The following is a 21,367-nucleotide window of genomic DNA, read 5'->3' as shown; positions in this document are numbered from 1 at the left end:
GTGGGAAAATTTTCCTTGAAAAATTTAATGCTTTGAAAGATAAATTTGAACATTTGGCAAGTGAAAAGTTCTTTCCCTTCAACATGAAAATTAAACACGAAAACTTACATTAGTTGTCAAAGACATCACCTAGTTGTTTTTAATTCATCTTGGAATATCCAAATGAAAGGTGCAAGTAGACATTAACTTAAAAAAAAAAAAAAGTTGTAAATTATCGGGTAAAATCTTCAACCAAAATAAGATAAAGATTGAAAAGAAAATGAACTTTCTAAGGATTTTAACATAAGGACTTTGTCTAATTTGGTGAGCTTTAATGTTCACACTTGAGAGACTACAGCTTGGAAGAAATGGTTTGAAGATGCTTTTTTCAGATAGACAGATTGATAGGGCTTCCCATCTGCTTTAAAATCAGGCTGAGATTAAGTGGCTTGTTGAATTGAGAGTTAGTGATATTCCTTGAGATACATTTCATTTTCTGTGGTAGTGATTAATCCTGCCTGCATCTGTAGAGCTGTCAAAGCAGCCGCTTATGTTATTGCTGCCCAGTGTCACAATTCGACATAGCAGCATTAAATTAGACCTTGGTTTGGATCCTATTAAAGCAAGAAGGAGTTTTGACATTGACTTTGTAGACAGCGGGCTCCAGATATATGTCTAAGCCATTTTCAGAGTAATGCTGTTCAGCATCAAAGAAATAGTGTTTCCAGGATCACCTTTCATCTATGGCCCAGTCCCAATGTCCTTAAAAAGGTTACATTTGTGTTTAGTGTACTGGAGATCTGTTTGTTAAGTGGCAAGGCTGGCCACACAGTTACCTTTCCAAATGGGCCAAACAGACTGAAAGCACAGGCTTTGTAATTAAAAGCTGAGTATGAAAAATCTGCAGCAAGTATGACTGGTTCTAAAGCAATTGCTTCCAAGAACAAAAGGGACAAATGAACAATTTAGTTCCAATTTTGCAATTGCTTCTCTCCCTCTGGAGTGTGAACCATAATTAGAGCACTTATACAAAATCATATTTGTCAGCCTGGCTGCTAAATTCCCCTTAAAGATTTATCCACAAAGAGCAGTCTGTTATCACTCCCTCTACAGCCTAGAGTTCTCATTTTCACTTTCAGGGATAGACAAGCAAGTACTTTATCTCTGTTGAAAATCTCATATAAATCTAACTGCAGTGAAGTTAGGGAATATCAGACCTACACACAAGCAGTTTCCAAACTTTCATGACCAGCCAGCAAGGACCTTTCTTTCATCCAGGAGGAGCTTTATGGAAGGTTCTTACCAGAAGACAGTAAAGATTTGTCCTGAAGCTGGCATGGACCAGTGTAGTAAAGGATTCTGCATAAGCAATTGAAATACCATTGTCTGTTCCTGTTTGCCAAGAAGATACCTCTCTTAATAAGTGAGAGTAAAACTTCCTTTCTAAGACCAGGAAGGAGCCCCAGGACCAGAGACCAGCCTTCTCTAGAGAAGCTGAATCACAAGCCCCAGTATCATCTGGTGCCATATGATTTGATAGAGCCCTGCTGACAGAGGATCTCTTCCCAACCCATCTCGGAGTGCTTTGAAGGTATTGCAGCCTCTCGTTGTTGAAGTGAAGATGCCATTGACAGTCATAGTTCTTGTCATATTCCATTCAGTCCTGACAAACAGATCTTGAGAGCATTAAACAAATCCAGAGAGAGAAACTCCGTCTTTCTCAACCCCATATTGTCCCCAAAGAGCAGAAGTTAAGCCACTGACACCTCACAGATACTTTGGAGATTAATTTTGCCACTGCTCCATGTGCCTCTGCAGATCCACAAGCAAGCCTGGGCAGACACCCATCAGAAAGACTACATCTGATAGGCATGGATGCCCTAGGGACATCTGGACATAAAAATAGGAAGATACAATTTTACTGATACTGATGTGGTTGTGTATCATTATGATACGTGACTGTTCAAGGGTCTTAGTAATATAGATAGGAAGTCATACACTTAAACAGGTGCAAAGTTTCCTTTGGAGATGATGAAGGCTGCATAAATACCTTGGCAGATTAGTTATCAACTGATTTTTAAATGTTACGTAGTGACTATAGTCACTATCATAAATCCAGATGCCTTACATATGGGTTTGTATGGTGATCTATACTGTCTAACCTCTGCCATCCAGTCCCAATGCTCTCTGGACACCTAAAGGGAAGCTTCTGAGCATGCACAGAAGCAGCTGCATCCTAGGACCAGCTGTGTCCTAGTTCTTGGCTGAGTTTCAGTACACTTCCAGCAGCCTTGAGTTCATACAGAAGCAGTGGTTCTGTGCTTCAGCCTTTGTGTTTGCAATGAGCCTCTGCCTGCACAGATCCAAAGTCTCTCCACATATTTCTCTCATCTGAAAAAAGAGCATTTAACCATGGGCAGCAGGACACCAGGCTCACAGAACCCCTTTCAGTCTGTTGTGCCCATGCTACTGTGCTGTTGGCAAAGCAGGATTTGTCCTTCATTCAGTGGTAGCATAACATGTATAAACTCTCCAAGGAAAACCCTCAGGATTTTTAAAAAACCTTCTTGTATCTCAGATCCTCAGGATGTCCAAAACATGTTCTTGTATCTTAGCACTTAGCTAATTTTCTGGCTTTGCTCTTCCCAGTGCTTGAGCCTCAGTTTGGCTGCACTGTTCCTAAGTTTCCCCAGTGAGGATACCCTTCACCACCACCTTCCCCCTCCATACCGCAGGTGTTCTTTGCACTGGGACAGAGTGCTCTTCCAGAACAGCAGGGCAGTCCCTGGAGCCATGGCACGAAGCTAGAGCCCAGCTCTTGCCTTTCAGCCAAGAGGAAAGGGAGCAGGGCTCTAGAGCCTGCATCCCAAATGTACAGATGTGCCAACAGCAGGGGCTGGAGCTTCCGACAGACAGACAGAAAGACAGGCCTCTGGGCACCTTTGTCCAGTGCTTTCTCTTGACTGACTCTGGACAGCACCTTAGTCAGTGTGTGAGCTGTCAGTGCTCCTCCTCAGCTCTTGCCATGGCCTGTTTCTGGAGCACTAATCCATAGCCTGGTGCAGGATCAGTCTGAAGAGCTGCATGTCAGAACCGTAGGAGCACAGTGACTGGCAGCGTCTAGCACAGGCAGTCTGGATCTTGCCTCTTTAGTACGTGGGGATTCATTTTCTCATCTGCTTGAAAAAACAGCCTGGGCCCACACTGAACACACTTTAAATATAGATTCAAATAAATCTGTGTAAATCATTTTTAATTCCAGGCAGAGTTTTATCATCATTTTGCAAAAATAGTTTGGGTTGGTTGATAGAATTTTTGCATTAAAATCCAAGCTGTTCTGAAAATCGTTTCTACAACTGGAAACACATTTTTCACATTTGGAAGTAACCACAATTATTTGTGCTGCCAAGGGCTTTGAAATATGGAAATGAGAGGTTTATTTAGTGTGTGTATCAAGCTTATAAACAGCTTAAGTCCTCATTCCTTCTAACATCTTAACAGCTGTGCAGTTTCTTACAAAATATGTTTTATCGTTTCAAGAAATGCTGTTAACCTCGCAGTTTTAAAACTGAATGAACAAGGCCTCTTGGACAAATTGAAAAACAAATGGTGGTACGACAAAGGAGAATGTGGCAGCGGGGGAGGTGACTCCAAGGTTAGCCTCAATGTCACCAAAAGCGGGTAAACAGTATGTGAAGTAATTGGTGCATCTGCTGGGATCTTACCTGCGACGAAACAGCTTCACCAGTAGCACAGCACTGCTGGTACCTGCAGCTGAAACCAAGGTGTATGCAATTACTGTCAAAGCAAAAATATTTGCATTTGTTTAAGCACCCCAAGGGGAACTCGTAAATGGTCTCTGGGGTGAGATCTATCGCTAGTTTTCACAAACCTGCATCTTCTGGAATTGTGGTGAGCCTTTTCCAAGCTTGCTCTTGAACAAGCAGTTGATTACCTTCAGAAGCCTGCTCACTAGCTAAGACTTTTCCTACTATATGTTAGTAGTCAAAATATTTTGCAGTGACATTAGGGGAAAAGGGAAAAAAATCAGTGTGACTACCTCTGAGGGGTAATTTAATGCATGGTCCAGGCTCAGGGATCCACTATTGACACAAAAAATTCTGGTACAAATTACAGTTTTCACAAATATCCAAAATAGGAAGACAAACTTCAGATAAAATGTCTTCATGCTGACATTTTCTGATATCTTTCCAACAAACTGAAATCCATGGTGGTTCCCTAGGCATAATTTACCAGAATTTATCAGACAGGAATTTTAGGCTGCATGCTAGGCTGAGGTGTTAACAGCTTCCTATTCTTTCTGCATTCCCCTATCTTCCATACGGCCAGTACCAGTACTTCCTTGCCCCCTCACAGCTTCATCTGGGAAACTACCTGGTGCTGAAAAGAAGCAAAAATGTGGAAGATGGTGAAATGGGGGAGAATTGAGATATTAAAAATACCCCTTCTGTTCCAGGCAGCGTGTAATAATATTTATTTATGTGCTTGTGTGTGAACAACATATTAGAGAATGCTGCACATGTAGCTGTGCAAGGCACAGAGCTAGTCAGATATAGATGAATTTGACTGATTTGTCACACACAGTTTATGTAGCTTTTTTTACAGTTGCCTACATATATTTTTTTTACTATTTTCTCTCCTTCTTTACTCCTCCTGCTCTTTCATGCTGTGTCCTGGCCTCAGGGACCATCCCTTGGGCTGTTCTGTACTCACCCAGAACTGATCTCCTAATCCTCTTCACTTTGCCTTCAATCCTGCTGCTCTACCTACTTTTCCCTACACCGCTCTGCTTGCCAGCAGTCACAGTTTCAAAAATGGTCTCTATTTTCACTTCTGAAGCGTTCAGATATATCAGACCTAATAACACTTTCCTCCACCCAAGCCTGAAATTTTGCATTACTGGGGGAGGGGTATTTATTTTTTTTTTAATGTCACCAGCAGAGAATAAAATAATTAAAATACCTCATCTTAGACTATCCTCCTCGTTAGCCTGCAGTGATTGCAAAGTGAGATGAAAGCTAGATGACAAAACTAAGGATGTTTTTAACTTACTTTGCTTGATTACCAGCCACAGGTTCTGAGTCAAGAAGCAGGAAAAAGGGAGCAGCTTATGGTAGAAGGACAGGCAGAGCTTCACCAGGGACGTTTCTAGAAGTGTTGAAGGAGCAAGTTTGGTTGTGATGGAAAGGTACAGGAAAAGGAGTGGGGGGAAAAAGTAGAAAAGAAAGACAAAGGGTGTGATTCATGGAGAAAAGGGGGACCTGTGAGAGCAGGAGGGAGGAAGGAACACATTGCCAGTGGAAATAAACTGTAGGTGACACAGGCAGTTCAGGATACAACAGACAATGTGGTGGGCAGGACAGTGTTAGCAAAGGATGGAGAACATGATGGAGCTCAGCTTGTGCTTCTGGGCCTGTTTCTTGCCAGTTTTTCCCAGGCACAGCTGAGTGAGTAGGCAGTACCAGTGGTGCTGGAAAGCTCCAGGTCTCTCATGTGCCTGTACTGCCCACGTTTGGTAGAATCAGGCACATCATGCAGGTGAGCAGGCATTCCCACGCTTCTCAAAGTCTGCATTGCAGCAGCAGCTGGGCTTGGGTTATAAACTACAGCCAGGCTGATTCCCCAAAGGGTTACTTAGCCATTTATCATCTATAAAATCCATTTCCTTGTTCAGTAACAGTCTTGATCAATTGAAGTCAAGACCCTTTCTACTGAATTAATGGAGCTCCAAGTATTTTATTTCTTTTCTGCTAGCAAATTATCATGAGTGGAATAGCCAGGACACTATGCGCTACTTTTTTAAACCTGATAGCTACCAACAAGTCCTGAGCTAAGTTCTTACCTTAAGAAGCTAATATTTCTTTTCATTGTATGAGTTTAAAAATAACAAACTCTGAGCTTTGTTAGCAGCTCCAGTTTAAATTACAGGGCTTTGCACTCTCATAAATGAGAGTAAGAAACTCCTCTTGAAAGAAATACAGCACGTGAGGCTTGACTTACAACTGTGCTGTTACTATTTGACTTTCCTTAGTCAGAATATGAGCATCTAGACCTAGAATAACACTTCATGATAGTACAGAGGACTACAGAAATGAGGAAACTTCATGAGAGTTCAGCAGTTCTCCAAAGGTTTGTATGGCTCTGTAAAACAAGGTATCTCCTACCTCTACTCTCTGCTCTTGAAAGGTCACCTCTAGCCTCCCCATTTATTGTTCCCTTCAGGGAATAATATTCAGAAAGACAGTTCAGAAAGCTGGCCCGTGTGAACCACCTGTGGTTTAGTGATCTGATTAATTAGTTCATCATTGAAGATAAAAGTGAGTTCCCCAAGTCATTTGAGTGCTTTTGAAAGTATTACCTCAGATCCTAACTGTATGCCATCATCATTTCATGTGGTGCATGGGAAGGTACTGAAACACAGTTTTTGCCACTTTGCTCCATGGTTTCTATAAAAGTATGAGTGGACAGAAGCTGTGCTGATGGAGATCCTTTCCAATCTCTGCTGGCAGCCCTCAGGAGAACGCAGTGGCCAATGGTTTTTTCAGATGACGAGACCAATCCTACACTTAATTAATGGCTCAGCCACGAGTGGGTAATGAAAATGCTCCTAAAGTATACTCATGATTGCATTTTTAAAATCCTTGTCTACCAGGATTCTATATTGGTTTCAAAATCACTCAGTATTGTGATTTAAATGTTGTAATTGCCCATTTGTTGTCTTCAACACAGCTAGCTCAGAACTTCATTAATGCCATTTTAAAGTACTTTGATTTTGCTGATGTTGCTGGCTCAAGATCCAGCCCGAAGCTCTTAGAAATCAGCCCTTCCAACAGCAAGTGACTGATGATAGGATAGGAGGAAATGATTAAGAAGCCAGGAGGGGAGGTAGAAGGGCTGAGAACATGATGAAAAGTTAGAAAAACAGTGTCCCTGTGACTAGGTCAGCCTGTGCCAACACCAACTTCACCACACGAGTGAAGAACGGGGTCTCCTGTGCTGTTTTGCAAAACTCCACAGCAGTTTTGCACTATGGCTACATGGGGCAAATTATTCTCCATAGAAAAATAGTAATTTTAGTTATTATTTTTCATAAATTATCCTTACATCATCTTGAGGCTGTTGGATCCTGTTTATATACAACAACAGATATTCTCAGCAGCTGTACACTGGAAAAATGACACTGATTTTCACAAACTGTGCCAGTTTACTCTAGTGGAAGATTTGGCCCAACATTACTAATTCAGGAATCACTAAGCAACTTCAACAAAACCCAAATCAATAGTCATTTTCCACTGCCATATTAAATATACAACACTGAACTTAACGGGAAATTTAATTATAAATGCTGAATTTATCCCATGTATATGACTTCAGTACACTGCTCTTGCTCACATACAGCAAACCATACCAATTTTTTTGTTTCTTTCCCCTTTAGTATCAGTGGGACTATTCACCAGCTGGTTGTGTAAGCAATGTAGGAACAAGCTGTAGTCTCTGAGTTCGTGACTGACACAGCCAAAGTAAGCTGCTTGCCCTAGGAACAAAGGTGATCTGGACATACACCTTCAATGAGAGATGTTGAAAATCTCCTACTAAAATGAAAAAACAAACCAAAAAAAGGCCTAAAGTATGTTAAAATTTACTACACCTGCAATCACTTCCTGTGGTTGCAAAGAGATGTATAAATGTTGTGATTCTGAAAAACATAAACAAAAAGTTTTCTGCTCTGTAGCCCCTTAGTTTGGGCTTATTATATTGGATCATGTGCATTTCCCATCACAGCTGACTGATTTAACTTAGGACATAAATCCTGTTTTGAAAGTTTAAAATATTTTAAATATATAATTTTAAGTTTTTCTCAGAAAGCTTCTTCTGCATCACAGCTGGAGCTGTCTGAAGGCAGATGTGAAGAACATGTTACGCAGCCTTGCTAAGGCAGGCAAGAAAGTGAGGGGCAGAGGACAGGTTTTTTGTGAACTTCAGCAGGGTCTTCATTCAGAAAGATTTCCAGCAAAATTAGTTGGGAGGACAAACAAGGGCCTGGCCTCAGTCACATCACTGGCTCTAACCCAGTGAAAAGCAGGAATTTTCTCTGCTGACCATTGCCATGGAGATCAGTTATAAACTGAGGATAGCATGGCAATTTAAAGTGGGAAATTGATTGTTTTTCACAAAGGAAAACCTGAGAGCTTCTTTGCAGAGACAATGAAGAAAGGATGACATTAAAGGAACTACAGTTGGAAAAAAGAAAATATTCAAAGCCTGTTTCAGGCTTTATATGCCGAAAATGTTTGTGTTGGGGAAGAAAAAAGAATCAAAGGACATAGAGACATCTGTTTTCTGACTTGTTCCCACCTTGCTGCTGGCCTTGATAGTTCATATCTAGTCCTAGTTATCAGTTAAATCAGTTTATTCTGCAACAACTCCATAGGCTTCTGGTTTTCCAAGTGAGAACCTATGTGCAGTACCTGTGTGCAGTACCTGTCCTAAACAGCCCTGTTCAACTGATGGGATTTAGGAGCACTGGAATGTGCCTCAGTGCCAGTGCATGATATGTTACAGATGATGGCTATTCAAATAATATTAATTATTTTGCACTTGTACTAGAAGCCAACAGAGGATCATGTTGACAGGCAACTTGCCAGCACCCCAAACCCACTCATTTCACAGTTGTGGGACTCTCATGTTCCACTGTCAACCTGCACAGCCTGCTTCCAGAAGCCTGAAGGCAAAATGTTAAGTTTGAATACTGAAAAAGAGCAAGAAATGGGCATTTTTGTTTCTAGAAGCAGAGTACTGCATACGAATTAAATGTGTGGGATCTGGAAAGTGGATGAAGCTTTTCCTTTACTTAGAGGGATCATTTGAGAGTTCCTGGGAAATCCTCTCACCCAACTGTGGTGTCAAAAACTTCTCCAAGGCACCAAGGCTTCCTCAGCAGTAAATGAAGAGACAGGCATCTCAACACCATCCTTTGTTAAAACTGGTATCAGAGCCCACCCTTTGGAGATACCTACCTTTTTCCATTAACTGCAGGGAGGCCTGGACAGACAGACAAAGCTTGGGGCATAATTTAGGGGTGAAAAAATTGAGGTGAGGTGAATCACCCCCCTTTAGGTACATAGAGAAAGAGTAACCAGAATGTATTAAGAGGTAGGGTCCCTAAAGCTAAGAATAGCATACAAGACTCAGAAGCTGTTATTTGCGTATTAAATAGGTAAATGCAAACCTGCACAAATATATTAATACTTTAGCATTTGGGGATTTCTAGTTAAACCAGTTAAAAGAGTGTAACAAGCCCCTTTTCTCTTCAGTGGAAACTACTTTAGTATGTTCAGTTACACTATACTAATTAATGTTTGCACTGGTTACTTATTTATTAAGCCTTGAATTCATAAGTTAATGTTTTAATAATGCATGGATTGTGGCATATTATGGGAGATAAATTTCCCCATAGGAATCTGCTGGCACACACAGGATCATGTCATTTAACATCACCAGAAGGCTATCTATCACATGCCATTTCTGTTTATCTGCCTGCTTCTCTGATATATATTGTATTTTCATGCACACCTGCACATAAATAGATATCCATATGCCAACAACTGGACAATGATTCAAAGTGAAAAGTACATAAAATAAGTCTGTTTAATAATTTCATATGTTTTTAAAGCATAAACTGGTAGATCTGCATGAAGTGGGGCATTACCATAATGCTCTGAGATTATTCAATGAGTTTAAGCAACTTCAGTGTAAACCCATAGCGTTTCTTGATTTTGAGACTTTGGATTAGGTTTCATTTCAATATTAAACTCTGTTATATCACCCACAGCAAATTCTACCAGTAAAAGAAGGTAATCCAAGTAGAAATTTATCATCAGCCTCGGACTCTTATTGACGTGAATAACTGAGATTTAGGGGAACATTTTGAATTTTAAAATAATGTTGAAACAGGAAACAAAGGTGGAAGACTCACTGTCCTTAGCTGAGGATAAAGGGATTGTCACAGCTCTACCCTGAGTTCTTTGCATGCAGATCTCCTATGACAGGGCTATGCCAAATGGTTATGGGTAGCACACTTCAGGAAGCATCTTTTTGTCTTGCCAGGATAATTTTTGAGGGCAGTAAATGAAATACCTATGGCCAAATCATATTATTAGTTTGTATGCATACAAACTAAAAATAGATTGAAAGCAAGGAACACAAATTAATGTTTCTCAAGTCGTATATGCAGTTGTCTTACATGTATCTCTGAAGGGTATGTTGTTAATATGTCTAAGCCAATAGTTTTGGGTTCACAGTAATTGCATACTATTTATTTACAAATCTTCCCCAGCAGTATGTGCCTGTTACCTAAAGCGATGGAGCAGGTCCCGGTCATATGTCTGTCTCTAAACCTGGGCCAACAGTACATGACATAGCACCCACTGTGGCCTCTGCTCTGTCACTTTGCAATGCGATTCTATGTAGTTTTACTTGAATAACATAAAATAACATATATAATGTTATTTATGTTATTTTCCACGTGAAGAACTCCTGTAAACCTTGCCGTTTTGAAACTCAGTGAGGCAGGCGTCTTAGACAAGCTGAAAAACAAATGGTGGTACGATAAAGGTGAATGTGGACCCAAGGACTCTGGAAGTAAGGTCAGTCGCTACAGTTCGGGACCTACTATCGTGTTCACAAAGCAGTAGAGGAAGTAATAAGCAAAATGGCATAGAAATAAAATAAGCATCTGTAGACACAGAATGAATCAGCTTTGGCCCATCTTGATGGGGGTCGCGCTTTAATTTAAGGAAGCACTATTGCATTTTAAAGTCTTCAGTGATATAAATCACCAAACGTCATCCCACGTATTCAGAACATCTCCTGAAGAAATACAAAACACATATTTGGGTTTGGAAGAGGCAGGCTGGATTAGTTGTTTCCTTCCTGCCTGGAGAGGATGGACTTTTCCCATTGACTGCTTAGGAAATGTCCCTCCACACCTTCTTTTGGAGCTGGCCTACCTCAGCAGTTTTCTGAAAAGGAGAAATGCTAGCAAGAGGGATTGCCTTTCATCACTGCCCAGGAAGGTGGTATCTGGCTGCCTTTGGGGATGTCCCTGGCTCCTTGAGGGCCAAGACTTTACTTGAGTTTTGAAGTGAAAAGCTTCAGTAATTAGTAGTTTCTAAGCTTCCAGTGTTTATCCTATTCCATAATGAAACTAATCCTGACAGCTCCAGGTAGCTGACGGCTCCTTCTCTCTATGGGGACAGACCCAGAGCCAGGTATTTTCTGAGAGCTGGGAAGCACCACAGTCAGTGCAGCCCTGTATTCAGGGGGTCTGACATTTCTTCACAGTACCTGACTCCACACCAGCCTCTGCAGCCACAGCTAAAAGGAAAGAATGACAGGCACTGACTGCTTGCGGCCTTCATGGCCTGAGACTTACCTTGATAAAATTAGCGTGGGAAACAAGCTTTCAACACATTTTGCTTTTTCTGGCAAGCGCTTTGGGAAAAAGGAGTGGAAATGGTTTGAGGGGATGACAGAGTACCTGTAAATAACAGCTGAGAAATCCTCAACCCACCACCTACGTTAGGGCAGGTCTTTCTCAGTCCTGCCTCCTCCTTGTTTGCACGCACCATGTCAGCAATTGCCAGCAGAGGAACAGTCATCTCCAGGATATTCAGACTCCTCCTAGCCAGCCAAAAAGGCACAGACAAAGCAGAACCTGGCTATAAGCCCCAGTCATCTCTGTATACCCACGGAAACTGTTACTGTGCTGATCTACTGATAACACAACAAATAGTGCCTCTTTAAATTAAACGTCCAAATGTTTTGCATTCTTCATAAGTTAAAATTTCATAGATTACAAGAAGTTAAGTACTCTCCTTACTTTAGCTAAAGATTATATAGTCTGCATAAGAATAAAGCTTTATAAGTATGTTAAGGCACACGATGTAGCATATGAAGCCAATCCTGAGAGTTCCTTGAGAACTGTGCTAAAAATGCACATGGATTTCAAGTCAAAAAATGTGCTTCATAACTAAGCAGAGAAGTATAGAGAAATTTAGGATAGTTATTTACTACAATGCATCCAAGAAGGTGATTGTTTGTAAAATTATGTATATTTAATATCTTGCTATAGAAAATCCTCATTTTTATCTAAATTATGAGTAATGTATAAAATTGCATAAATTGATATTTAGAAGTATACTGTTACTGAGCTTAGTAGTCCATGGGCATGTTCCAGAACTGTTTCTATAGAAAAATAAAACCAAAATAGAATAATAGGTAAGAGGCGAATACTTCACAATGTGTATGGTACAGTGTGCATTTTCAAAGGAACTATTTGTTCAAAGAAAAAACTTAAGCCTCACGTGTTATTTTCACCTGTCATTTAAGTATCAGAAGCTCAGTCTGGATCTTTTAAATGAACAGCAATGCCTATCACAAGTACATTTACTGTTTTTTGTAAAGATGAAGCAGAGTCTTGTCTGATTTAAATTGATTTCTGGATTCCGAGGCTTCTGAAGAGCTTTACATAAATGCAGTTTCATATCAGTGCTGAAATGTCCCCTAAAGACAGCCAGACATGTCATTGTTTAATTCTCCACTTAATGGAAGTAATGCTTTGCAGTAAGCATGCAATGACATCCTGATATGTTGGCAATATACTTAGAATATTTTTATGCCAACCAGGAAAGTTAGTTGCTTAAAATATATCTTACAGATCCAGATAGGTCAAATTTGTCTCAAGTTTGTAAACAACTGTCATTAAGTTTCAGCTAAATGTTGTTATGTCTATTTCTAATGTTTAAATGTGTGGTTTGTGCTTCTTGGGATCCATTTTCCAGGGTTAACTGTGTCACTTCTGTTTTCCCAGGACAAGACGAGTGCCTTGAGTCTCAGCAACGTTGCTGGAGTCTTCTACATTCTGGTTGGAGGCTTGGGCTTGGCAATGCTGGTGGCTTTGATAGAGTTCTGTTACAAGTCCAGGGCAGAGGCGAAACGAATGAAGGTGGCAAAGAGTGCACAGACTTTTAACCCAACTTCCTCGCAGAATACCCAGAATTTAGCAACTTATAGAGAAGGTTACAACGTATATGGAACCGAAAGTATTAAAATTTAGGGGTAGGACTTAGGGCCTACTACAGCGAGTGGGTGATGCATCTTGTAACGCAGTGTTGTGACATGTCTGTCTAGTGGTGCTTGCTTCTGAACAGAGCTTTATATTTTGGAAAACTTCAGTGCAAAGTGGTTCAGTTCTTTTGGCTGCAGATGTACAGTATATTATTCTATGTTGCTAATAGACATCTGCATTGCAAGGAATTTTTAATGTGAGAAATACATTTTGAAAAACTCAAAGTTGTCAAATCAGTTGAGAGATTACAACTATTTTAAATAAGAAAGTATATATCCAGAGGGCCAGTTTTTAAATACTTGATTGGAAAGCCTGTTTTCTTAAAGGTTTGCACTCTACTAGTGACAAATCACTGCAAGCCTGTATTATTAAATATTGGCCCCATCTGTAACCAAGATTTAGGATAGGCAACGTCACTGAACCATAGTTAACCTAATGGAAGAAAAGGCACTGTTACAAGAAGTCTAAATGTTGTTTTACCTTCTCTCCCTCCTCCCCTCCCTGTTCTTTCACCCTCCCTTTGATACATGTTTTATGCTAATTGTGTGGCTTTATTTTTTTTTTCTCCCACAACATCCTGCTTCAGGTCAACCTTTGCCCACTATAATAGTCACAGTGAATAATCAGTGAATAGACATTGATTATCATCCTCAGCTTTCATACATACCCCCTTAGCTAGGTCAAAACTAGTGTATTTTAGATGTTCACGCAATGATTTTGGAGGCTGAAGCGCTGATGCTGCTGAGCTGCATCCTGCACAGCTCCCCTGAGTAGGCGTTCAGGGATGGTTTACTAATGTACTTGCTCTCATCCGTACAGTGAGTATCTTGCCAACTAATCATTAGACAAATCAACTCTCTGACCTTTGGAAATGGCATGCAGCAGCAAATTGAGCTTCTAAATATAACTTTTACGTAGCTCCCAAGCTACGCTGGCTGCTTTATAAGTGAATGTGCAGCTAGCACCCTACCCTGTCATGGTAGAGCTCCCTTGCCCTTGAAAATAGCAAGCCACATGTCTCCTCTGTTAACAAAAATCTTCAGCTACATTTTCCTGAAATCACTGAGCCATCCCTATAGTGGAAGTAGGAATCACAAATTTAGAGAAACAAGATGAATAATGCAACACTTACGTTGCCACCTAGAAAAAGAATCTTGTAGGGAGCGACTGGAGATACAATGATCCTTTTTTATTTATTATTTATATAGCGCTGGAGTAGACGGCGCTGTACAGTAGGTGAAGTGTGCCAAGCACATAACAGGTCCCTGTCCCGAGGAGCTTACAGCCTAAAGGCACAGCCGGTACAGTACCGAACCATACAGTACAGAGCAAACACAGAGTGAGCAGAGAATGCTGCTTGAGCATGATAGCTGGAGCGCTGCGAGGAATAGGTGGGTTCTCGGGGCGCGAGGGAGGGGGCTGGCTGGGAAACTGTCCCCAACGTACTGTTCTGTGCAGTTTTCTTTTCTTCCCTGTTCTAGAAGGAGTCATGACCCTGGGTATATTCTAATTGTAAATGAGCTGCCTAATTTCCCCATGTAGAAGGAAAAAAAATGTTAGCTGTGCACCTTGTTCACTAGGGAAAATGTGAAGCATAGTTTATGTCTAGGGGGCTCCAAGAGCATAGGCCAGTGTTCATTACTGTGCACTGGGAACCAGGACTGCCAGATGGTAATATTATTCTCCCAAGTCCATTCCCTGCTGACAGTAATAAGGGTCTTAAAAAGAAATGATCCTGTGCAAGTCATTGTGCAAAATGCAAGTAAAGGGTGTTTTTTCCTTTAAATTCTTCAATGATATGCTCACAACTGAGGGTGTCCCCAGGCTGGTATAAAAGTAAGAATCCCAGAAAACATATTTCTTACCAAGTTTACAGAGTGCAATGTGTTCAAAACATAATCTTAAAAAGAGCAAACAAATGAATTAAGCTTCCATTCGAATACTGACCTCACCCAAATTGGCTGAGCATGCTAAATATGGCATGACTTGACAGACCCCAGAGTTGCCACCCAGCTCTGTGATTCCAGTGCAACAGACACTGATAATACTTGCAGGATTTTTTTTTTTTGGTCTTACTGTTTTTTCATAACAAAAAAAAGTAGAGCTAACTGAGTTTTATATTTAAAAGAAAGATAGTAACTACCTTTCTCTAAAGTTTGGATTTCTGTGGGACTTGTTGCAACTCAGAGATGAATTTGTATTGAAAAAATATATTTTAAATAATACAAAAAACATATAAACATGCTGCAATTTTTTAATTGAAAATTCATTTTTGGGTCAGTCAAAACTTCTGATAGTTAAAAACATTCTAGGGTGCAGACTTTTAAAATTCACAAAAACATCACTAGAATTTTGAACAACTATTTACAGACTTCTGAAATTCTTCTTTCTGCTTATTTGACGTAGTATTTACCTACGAAATTTCAAGTGAACTTCTTATAAAAATGCTTATGCTTCCTACGTGGAAGACTGCCAAGGTCCAGTCATCCTTTTCTAGCCACGCTGGCAGTGAGAGGTGCACAGGGGACTATGCCATATCTTCATACACGTGCTAATCATAATCCCCTGTTTATATGGCAGCATTAAAGAGCCCACAGCAATGGCTGCACATATTTCTGTAAAAATATGTCTGTCTATGGATTTTGAAACCTTTGATATGTTTGTTTATCCAAGGAGTAAAGAGATCATATTGGAACTAAAATTTGCTAATATGGAAAGATGCCTGGTGGTTCTAACCTGCATGAGTAACCAACACACTGACTTTTTAAGCTAACATCTAATAGTTTTAATGGTATATGTATTAAACTAATATAAAACAGTTTAAATAACCCTCTTGACAATTAATATTCATTACCATGATTTTTGCTTTAGTTTCACCCAGTCAAACTTGAGTTACTTCAGGGAAATTCACCCTGCCTGCAAGGCTGCTGAAAATGAAAATAAAGGACTAGTCTGTATGTGTGGACTGGTCTATATGATAATGGATTAGTCTATATGTGTGGGATAAAGACATTCAGAAGGGCCAACAGGCAGCTGTATCTGTGAAGGCAGGGAAAAATGTTTGCTTTAAGGAGGGAACAATCCCTTCCTCCTGCCCTGGGCAGCAGTTTTTCCGTTAGCATTAAGCCCTTAGTGTACAAGTGGAGCTGATATGGAGCATAACATCCTTCTCTGCAGCTACTCTAAGGCAAAGCCCTGCTGAGTTCCTCAAACCAAACCCGCAGGCTTTTGAAGGGGTTGTCCCAGTATCCAGCCAGCCGCCACCACCGCCTCTCCATGGCCTTCTCAGTGGGCCATGAAGCTCAGGAATCAGCTTCCAGCTCAGCTGCCTTCTCTTGTTCTCCCATCCCATGCTGTTGTTTATAACTAATGAATGAAATTAATTACAGAACTACAAAAAACAATGAAAAACATCATTGTTACAATTAACTACCAAAAAAGGTGAAGTGCTACAGGATGGCTCAGTAAGTGTATAATGTACTTATTTTGACTTGTATACTTCCAATTTCATAGTCAAGAGAGAAAAATTCATTAAAAGTTCATCCTAGATATTTGTGCCAGACACCTCCATGTGACCCAAGTACTAGAGGAGCGTGAACAACAAAAGAACACACTCAGCCTAGGATATTTGTATTACACAAATTGAGTGAATCAGGACATCTGAAATTGCCATTTCCCATTAGGAACAAGGCAGTCAGTGTTTTCACTTGACTAATTCCAAACTAATTTAATCAAAACTAATGAAAAATTTGAAAATACGTTATCGCTATTAACCACATACACTTACTGCATACACTCACTTAAGGAGACTCTCACAGTTTGGGTAATACTCACAGTAAATACTGAGACTTTTCCCTCTCATCCCAGCCACTCCTGAAACTGTTTCTGCATACGGGCCATAAATCTGGAATAGTATGAGCACAGTAAAGCAGAGTATTAGGCTGGCTTGTTACCTATAGCATAGTTTAAAACACAGAGCAGACACTTGCCCAGTTAGTTGGCTTTATGGCACTATCCCAAGTACAAGTTTGACCTGCTCCTCCTGGCGCTGTAAGTGTCTGAGTTGTCCTGTGGTGTGTTGCTGAGCTGTTGTTAGTCTCTGCACTAAGAGGATGAGAGTTATTTCCTTGCAGCTTTTCTGTTCTTCTGTGGGAAGCTGCTGAGAAAGTGTTGTTCTCTTTTTTTTTCTTTTTATTTTTTCTCTGGTCCCTTTTATTGTCTTTCTGTCCTGAGTGTGTTTTCAATGGCCAGAAAGTTATTTAGACTGAGCTACTAAAGCACAGTTACATACAACTCGTATATCCCTTATAAATCTGCATGCTCTCACTCAGATTTCCTGGTGGGAAACTGAATGGCCATGAACAGATAGCTGAACAATGTGCTGGAGAGACTCATACTCAGTGGTGACTTTCTGGGAAATTTAGCACATCTGGAGTAAGCTGTCCCTTTTCCACCCAAGTTTGCTTTCTAATCTGGTTTGGACTGTGATCCCTCTCCCAAACTAAAGCACCTTTAGCTTTTTCTTGCCAGAGCAAAACATGTTCTCTGCACTTCTGCAGACAGTTACCAGTATCCATTTGCAGTGGGACTCAGGACATAGACCACATGGATCTATACCACATTACATTGTGTCTGTGCTTTGCATATGCAGAGATTTTTATTTGCTGCTGGGAAGTAGTTGAAGTTTTTGGTAATGGAAGGGCCCAGGTCCCCACCTCATCACCTCTGCCACCCTTTTTGTATCTGGATGTTGTTTTAGCTCAAGATATGTTTGGTAACAGTCCCTGTCACAAAGTACAGTGGCAGCAGCAAGTTTTCAAAGGATGTCCTTTACCAAAGCTGAGGTTTTTCAGTGTAAGGCGAAAGCCATAATGCCCTCTCTCAGCTGAGATCTTTTCCTGAATTTGAGTCCTTGTGAGGGCTGAAGTTTTTAAGGTAATTGGTTCAGAAAGTTGCTTTTAAATCCAAGCTCTGGCTGTGCCACGAACAGCCGCTGTATTTTTGACAACTCTTTCTGAAGGAGGTATTGATAACAATGCAGTATTAGACTAGTGCATTTCCACAGAAGTGCACCAGAAGCAGTGGAAATGTTTGGGAGTTTTAAGGACTCTTCCTCATCCCTATATACTCATATATAAAATTAACTCCACATATCAAACACCAGCACAGGATTTCACTGCTACCTCAGAGGGAGAAACTGGGCTCAGAGGGATAAAGTTCAAAATGTAGAGATTAGTAATAAAGCAAACAAAATGACTTATTATTATGTTTGTCATCCCTTTGCTCCTGTATGAATGCACCCTCCTATCTCCCTTTTTGCCCAACTGGTATTTCAGACTGCATCCCTGCACACCATTTACATAGCTTCTGCTGACTAGAAATCAGATTTCCCCACTAACTAATATCTTAACATGACTATCTCTGAAATCTCTTTCAATCCAGTACAGTTTGGGTGCCTGTTGTTCCAGGTGTCCTTGCTGCATTGTTTGACCTTAGACACTTATCCTAATATTTAGGGAATAATTTACTTTAAACTACTCATCTTGGCTTTTTTTATAATCACATGAGAAGGTTTTATTAGATTAGGCTTCTGATTTTTGGATGACTAAAGTTAGATGGCATAACTATAAATCTTTTAGCAAATCCAGATTTTTTTTCTTGAATAATGTAGTCCCTAAACAAGATATTTTGTTCTTATTTACCTGAAACTAAAGATTTTAAAATAACGAAAGTTTAAACCTTTTTATGGAAAATTTAAACATAATGTAGAAAACTGTAGAAAACTGAACTTTCTCTCAATAAATTGCATTTTCTTTGAAAGTTACCACCTTTTCTAATTGTAGAAAAATATATATATGAAAGAGATTTGAGGACAGTTCTCAGATTTCCCGACACTAAATATTTGCATTATGAAAAGAAGTAATAATTTCTTTAGATTTGAACCACGGAATTGCTACAGAGAGCTGATACAGCTATTGCAATTTATAAACAATTTTCAGTAGTTATATTTTATCTTGACATTCTTAGTTGAAGGTGAAACTCTATAAACACCTGTGCATGACTTTATTCACAAATGCTAATGCTTTCAGGTTCCAAAAGGTCTTTTCACTGTATATAAATTTAGTATGAAGCAGTTTAGATGAAGGTATTACCTCTTTAGTTAATTTCATGATCAAAATCAGATTTTATATTTAAATCAGTAACAATTTGTTGTAATGAAATTTACCCTCAGAATTGCTAGTCTTTTTTCCCCAGTAAAGTGCTGTATATTATATTTATGATGATTACTATTTTTATATTTAATGTTAACATGAAAAAATGCAGATGTCTAAAATTTAATATTTTGGTGTTTGCTGTGTCCTGGTTGGTTGAAGGACAGAAACATTATAACACTCTCCTCTCTTGTGCTTTCTCTTCAAACCTAGCTTACCTTTTCTGAAGCCATAAGAAACAAAGCCAGATTATCCATCACAGGGAGTGTGGGAGAAAACGGACGCGTATTGACTCCCGACTGCCCGAAGGCCGTGCACACTGGAACTGCAATTAGACAAAGTTCAGGATTGGCTGTAATTGCATCGGACCTACCATAAAAACCAAAAAAATAATTGAGTGCCTTAATCAAACTGTGTTGGTGACTGATGGGAACACAGCACAGACTGTAACGACATGGGAGTGTCATTGATGAACTAATAATTTGGCTGAGAAAGGGAAGTACGTCCAAATGCGCCAGACATCATCAGCAACAATGTGTGCATGAGCTCAGCTCGGAAACCCAAACTCAGATTTTATATCAGGAAAATTCATAATTTAGTTTTGTTGGGGGGGTGGGGCTGGGAAGGGTGTATTAACAGCAACAAATTTCACTTGAGTGGACTTAAAACTAATAAGACTTGCCAATTTAGCGCATTAAACTGTGAAGAACATGCTCAGAAAGGACACCATTTTGGTCTTTGTTGTGACAAAGAGAGAAAAATAGCTATAGAAGTCAATGAACATGCTAACCTGTGTCTCCAGAACATCAATATATTCAATGGAAGAATACTCAGCTGTTCAGCTGTAGAAATGAATCACTAAACTGTGATAAAAAAATAATAAATATGTAAATCCTGTGAAAAAAATAAAGAAATTATTTACATTTTCTTTGGAAAAAGAGGAATATTGAAACATGCTTGCTTTTTAACTGATGTAAATTCAGTAGAGGACAACACAATTCTTTTTTCTAACCATCTTAGGGAAAAATCATTGCAATAATTGATATAAAATGCCATCACTGTAATAAAATTCAGAGAATTTTTTTTTATAAAAGTTGTTGGTCATCCTCTTGTTTGCTGTTACCTTCATTCTGTTCCATCATTCCGTGTTCCACAGATTTGCATCTGTCTAATACAAGAAACAAAATGATAAAATGTTTAGAGTACTTCATCAGTCTGCAGTGTAGAACCGAAAGAGACTACGGGTCACTCATGTTACAGATATTATTTATAATCTTGTTCTGTGTAAGAAACTGTGGTTTTTGTACCCACCAAAAAGAATAAAACAACAAATGTTCTTATAATATTGACAGAGCTTGAGTTGTTTTCTGCTCATTAGGGATGCCACCTGGAAAATAGAAAAAGGTTGTTCATTTCTTACAACAGGATTCAGGATCTTGTCAGAGTCAGTCTGAGTTCCTGCACATTTTTGAAGTGCTTTTAAGTCCGTAGGGAGGAGGGACTCTGAGCAGCTGAAGAATTGTCATGATTATTCAGTAGGCATTTTAGTACTAGTCGCTAAAACCCTTTCTGAGGCTAGAGAATCATTTAGGGATAGTGTTTGTCCTCTGAGTAGGTCAAGGGATGAGATGCCAGGGAGCAAGGAGGTACAAATGACAGTCCTTAAGACTGATGTGATGATAGATGATGATAGATAGATAGATAGATAGATAGATAGATGATAGATAGATAGATAGATAGATAGATAGATAGATAGATAGATGCAGTCTGTTTGGTACCCAGCAGACTCAGTTTTCATCACCCAGCCTATCAGTGGCATGCCTGGGAAAGGCTAGTAGCCACCATTTGAATAAAAGCCAGATGTCAGCAGGAGCAGGCATGTATGTAGGTGCAAAGTTGCAGCAGGTCTGTTCTGTGATGGTCATTCTTCTTGGCCTCACAAGTCCTGGCAGTGGTGTCCAAATCCAGAGTGTTGCCAATCATGCAACAGCTCTATTCCAGAGCCCTGACTGCAGGTGAGATCAAA

At 39.8% G+C, this 21,367-nt stretch overlaps 1 protein-coding gene across 8 annotated transcripts in view; it reads left to right on the top strand.

The window, feature by feature from the left end:
• The window catches only part of GRIA4 (glutamate ionotropic receptor AMPA type subunit 4), a 215,361-nt gene extending 194,669 nt beyond the window's left edge, over nt 1–20,692 (top strand). Inside the window, exons 14-17 of one of the 8 annotated variants that reach the window (XM_085064124.1) lie at nt 3,520–3,634; nt 12,872–13,006; nt 14,338–14,520; nt 19,555–19,694. In XM_085064124.1, coding sequence (XP_084920250.1) covers nt 3,520–3,634; nt 12,872–13,006; nt 14,338–14,472 — 385 coding nt within the window. In that variant the 3' untranslated portion in view covers nt 14,473–14,520; nt 19,555–19,694. Of the gene's footprint in view, nt 1–3,519; nt 3,635–10,531; nt 10,647–12,871; nt 13,120–14,337; nt 14,521–19,554 lie in introns of those variants that run through there. The other 7 variants (XR_014852989.1, XM_085064116.1, XM_085064106.1 and 4 more) reach the window with 7 other exon arrangements.
• The last annotated feature ends 675 nt before the right edge of the window (nt 20,693–21,367 follow it).

This window comes from Lichenostomus cassidix, chromosome 1, assembly GCF_008360975.1.
Source record: "Lichenostomus cassidix isolate B80296 chromosome 1, HeHo_3.0, whole genome shotgun sequence".
Lineage (NCBI taxonomy): Eukaryota > Metazoa > Chordata > Aves > Passeriformes > Meliphagidae > Lichenostomus > Lichenostomus cassidix.
Note: the sequence above shows the minus strand (reverse complement) of the source record. Positions and strands in the feature narration are given on the sequence as shown.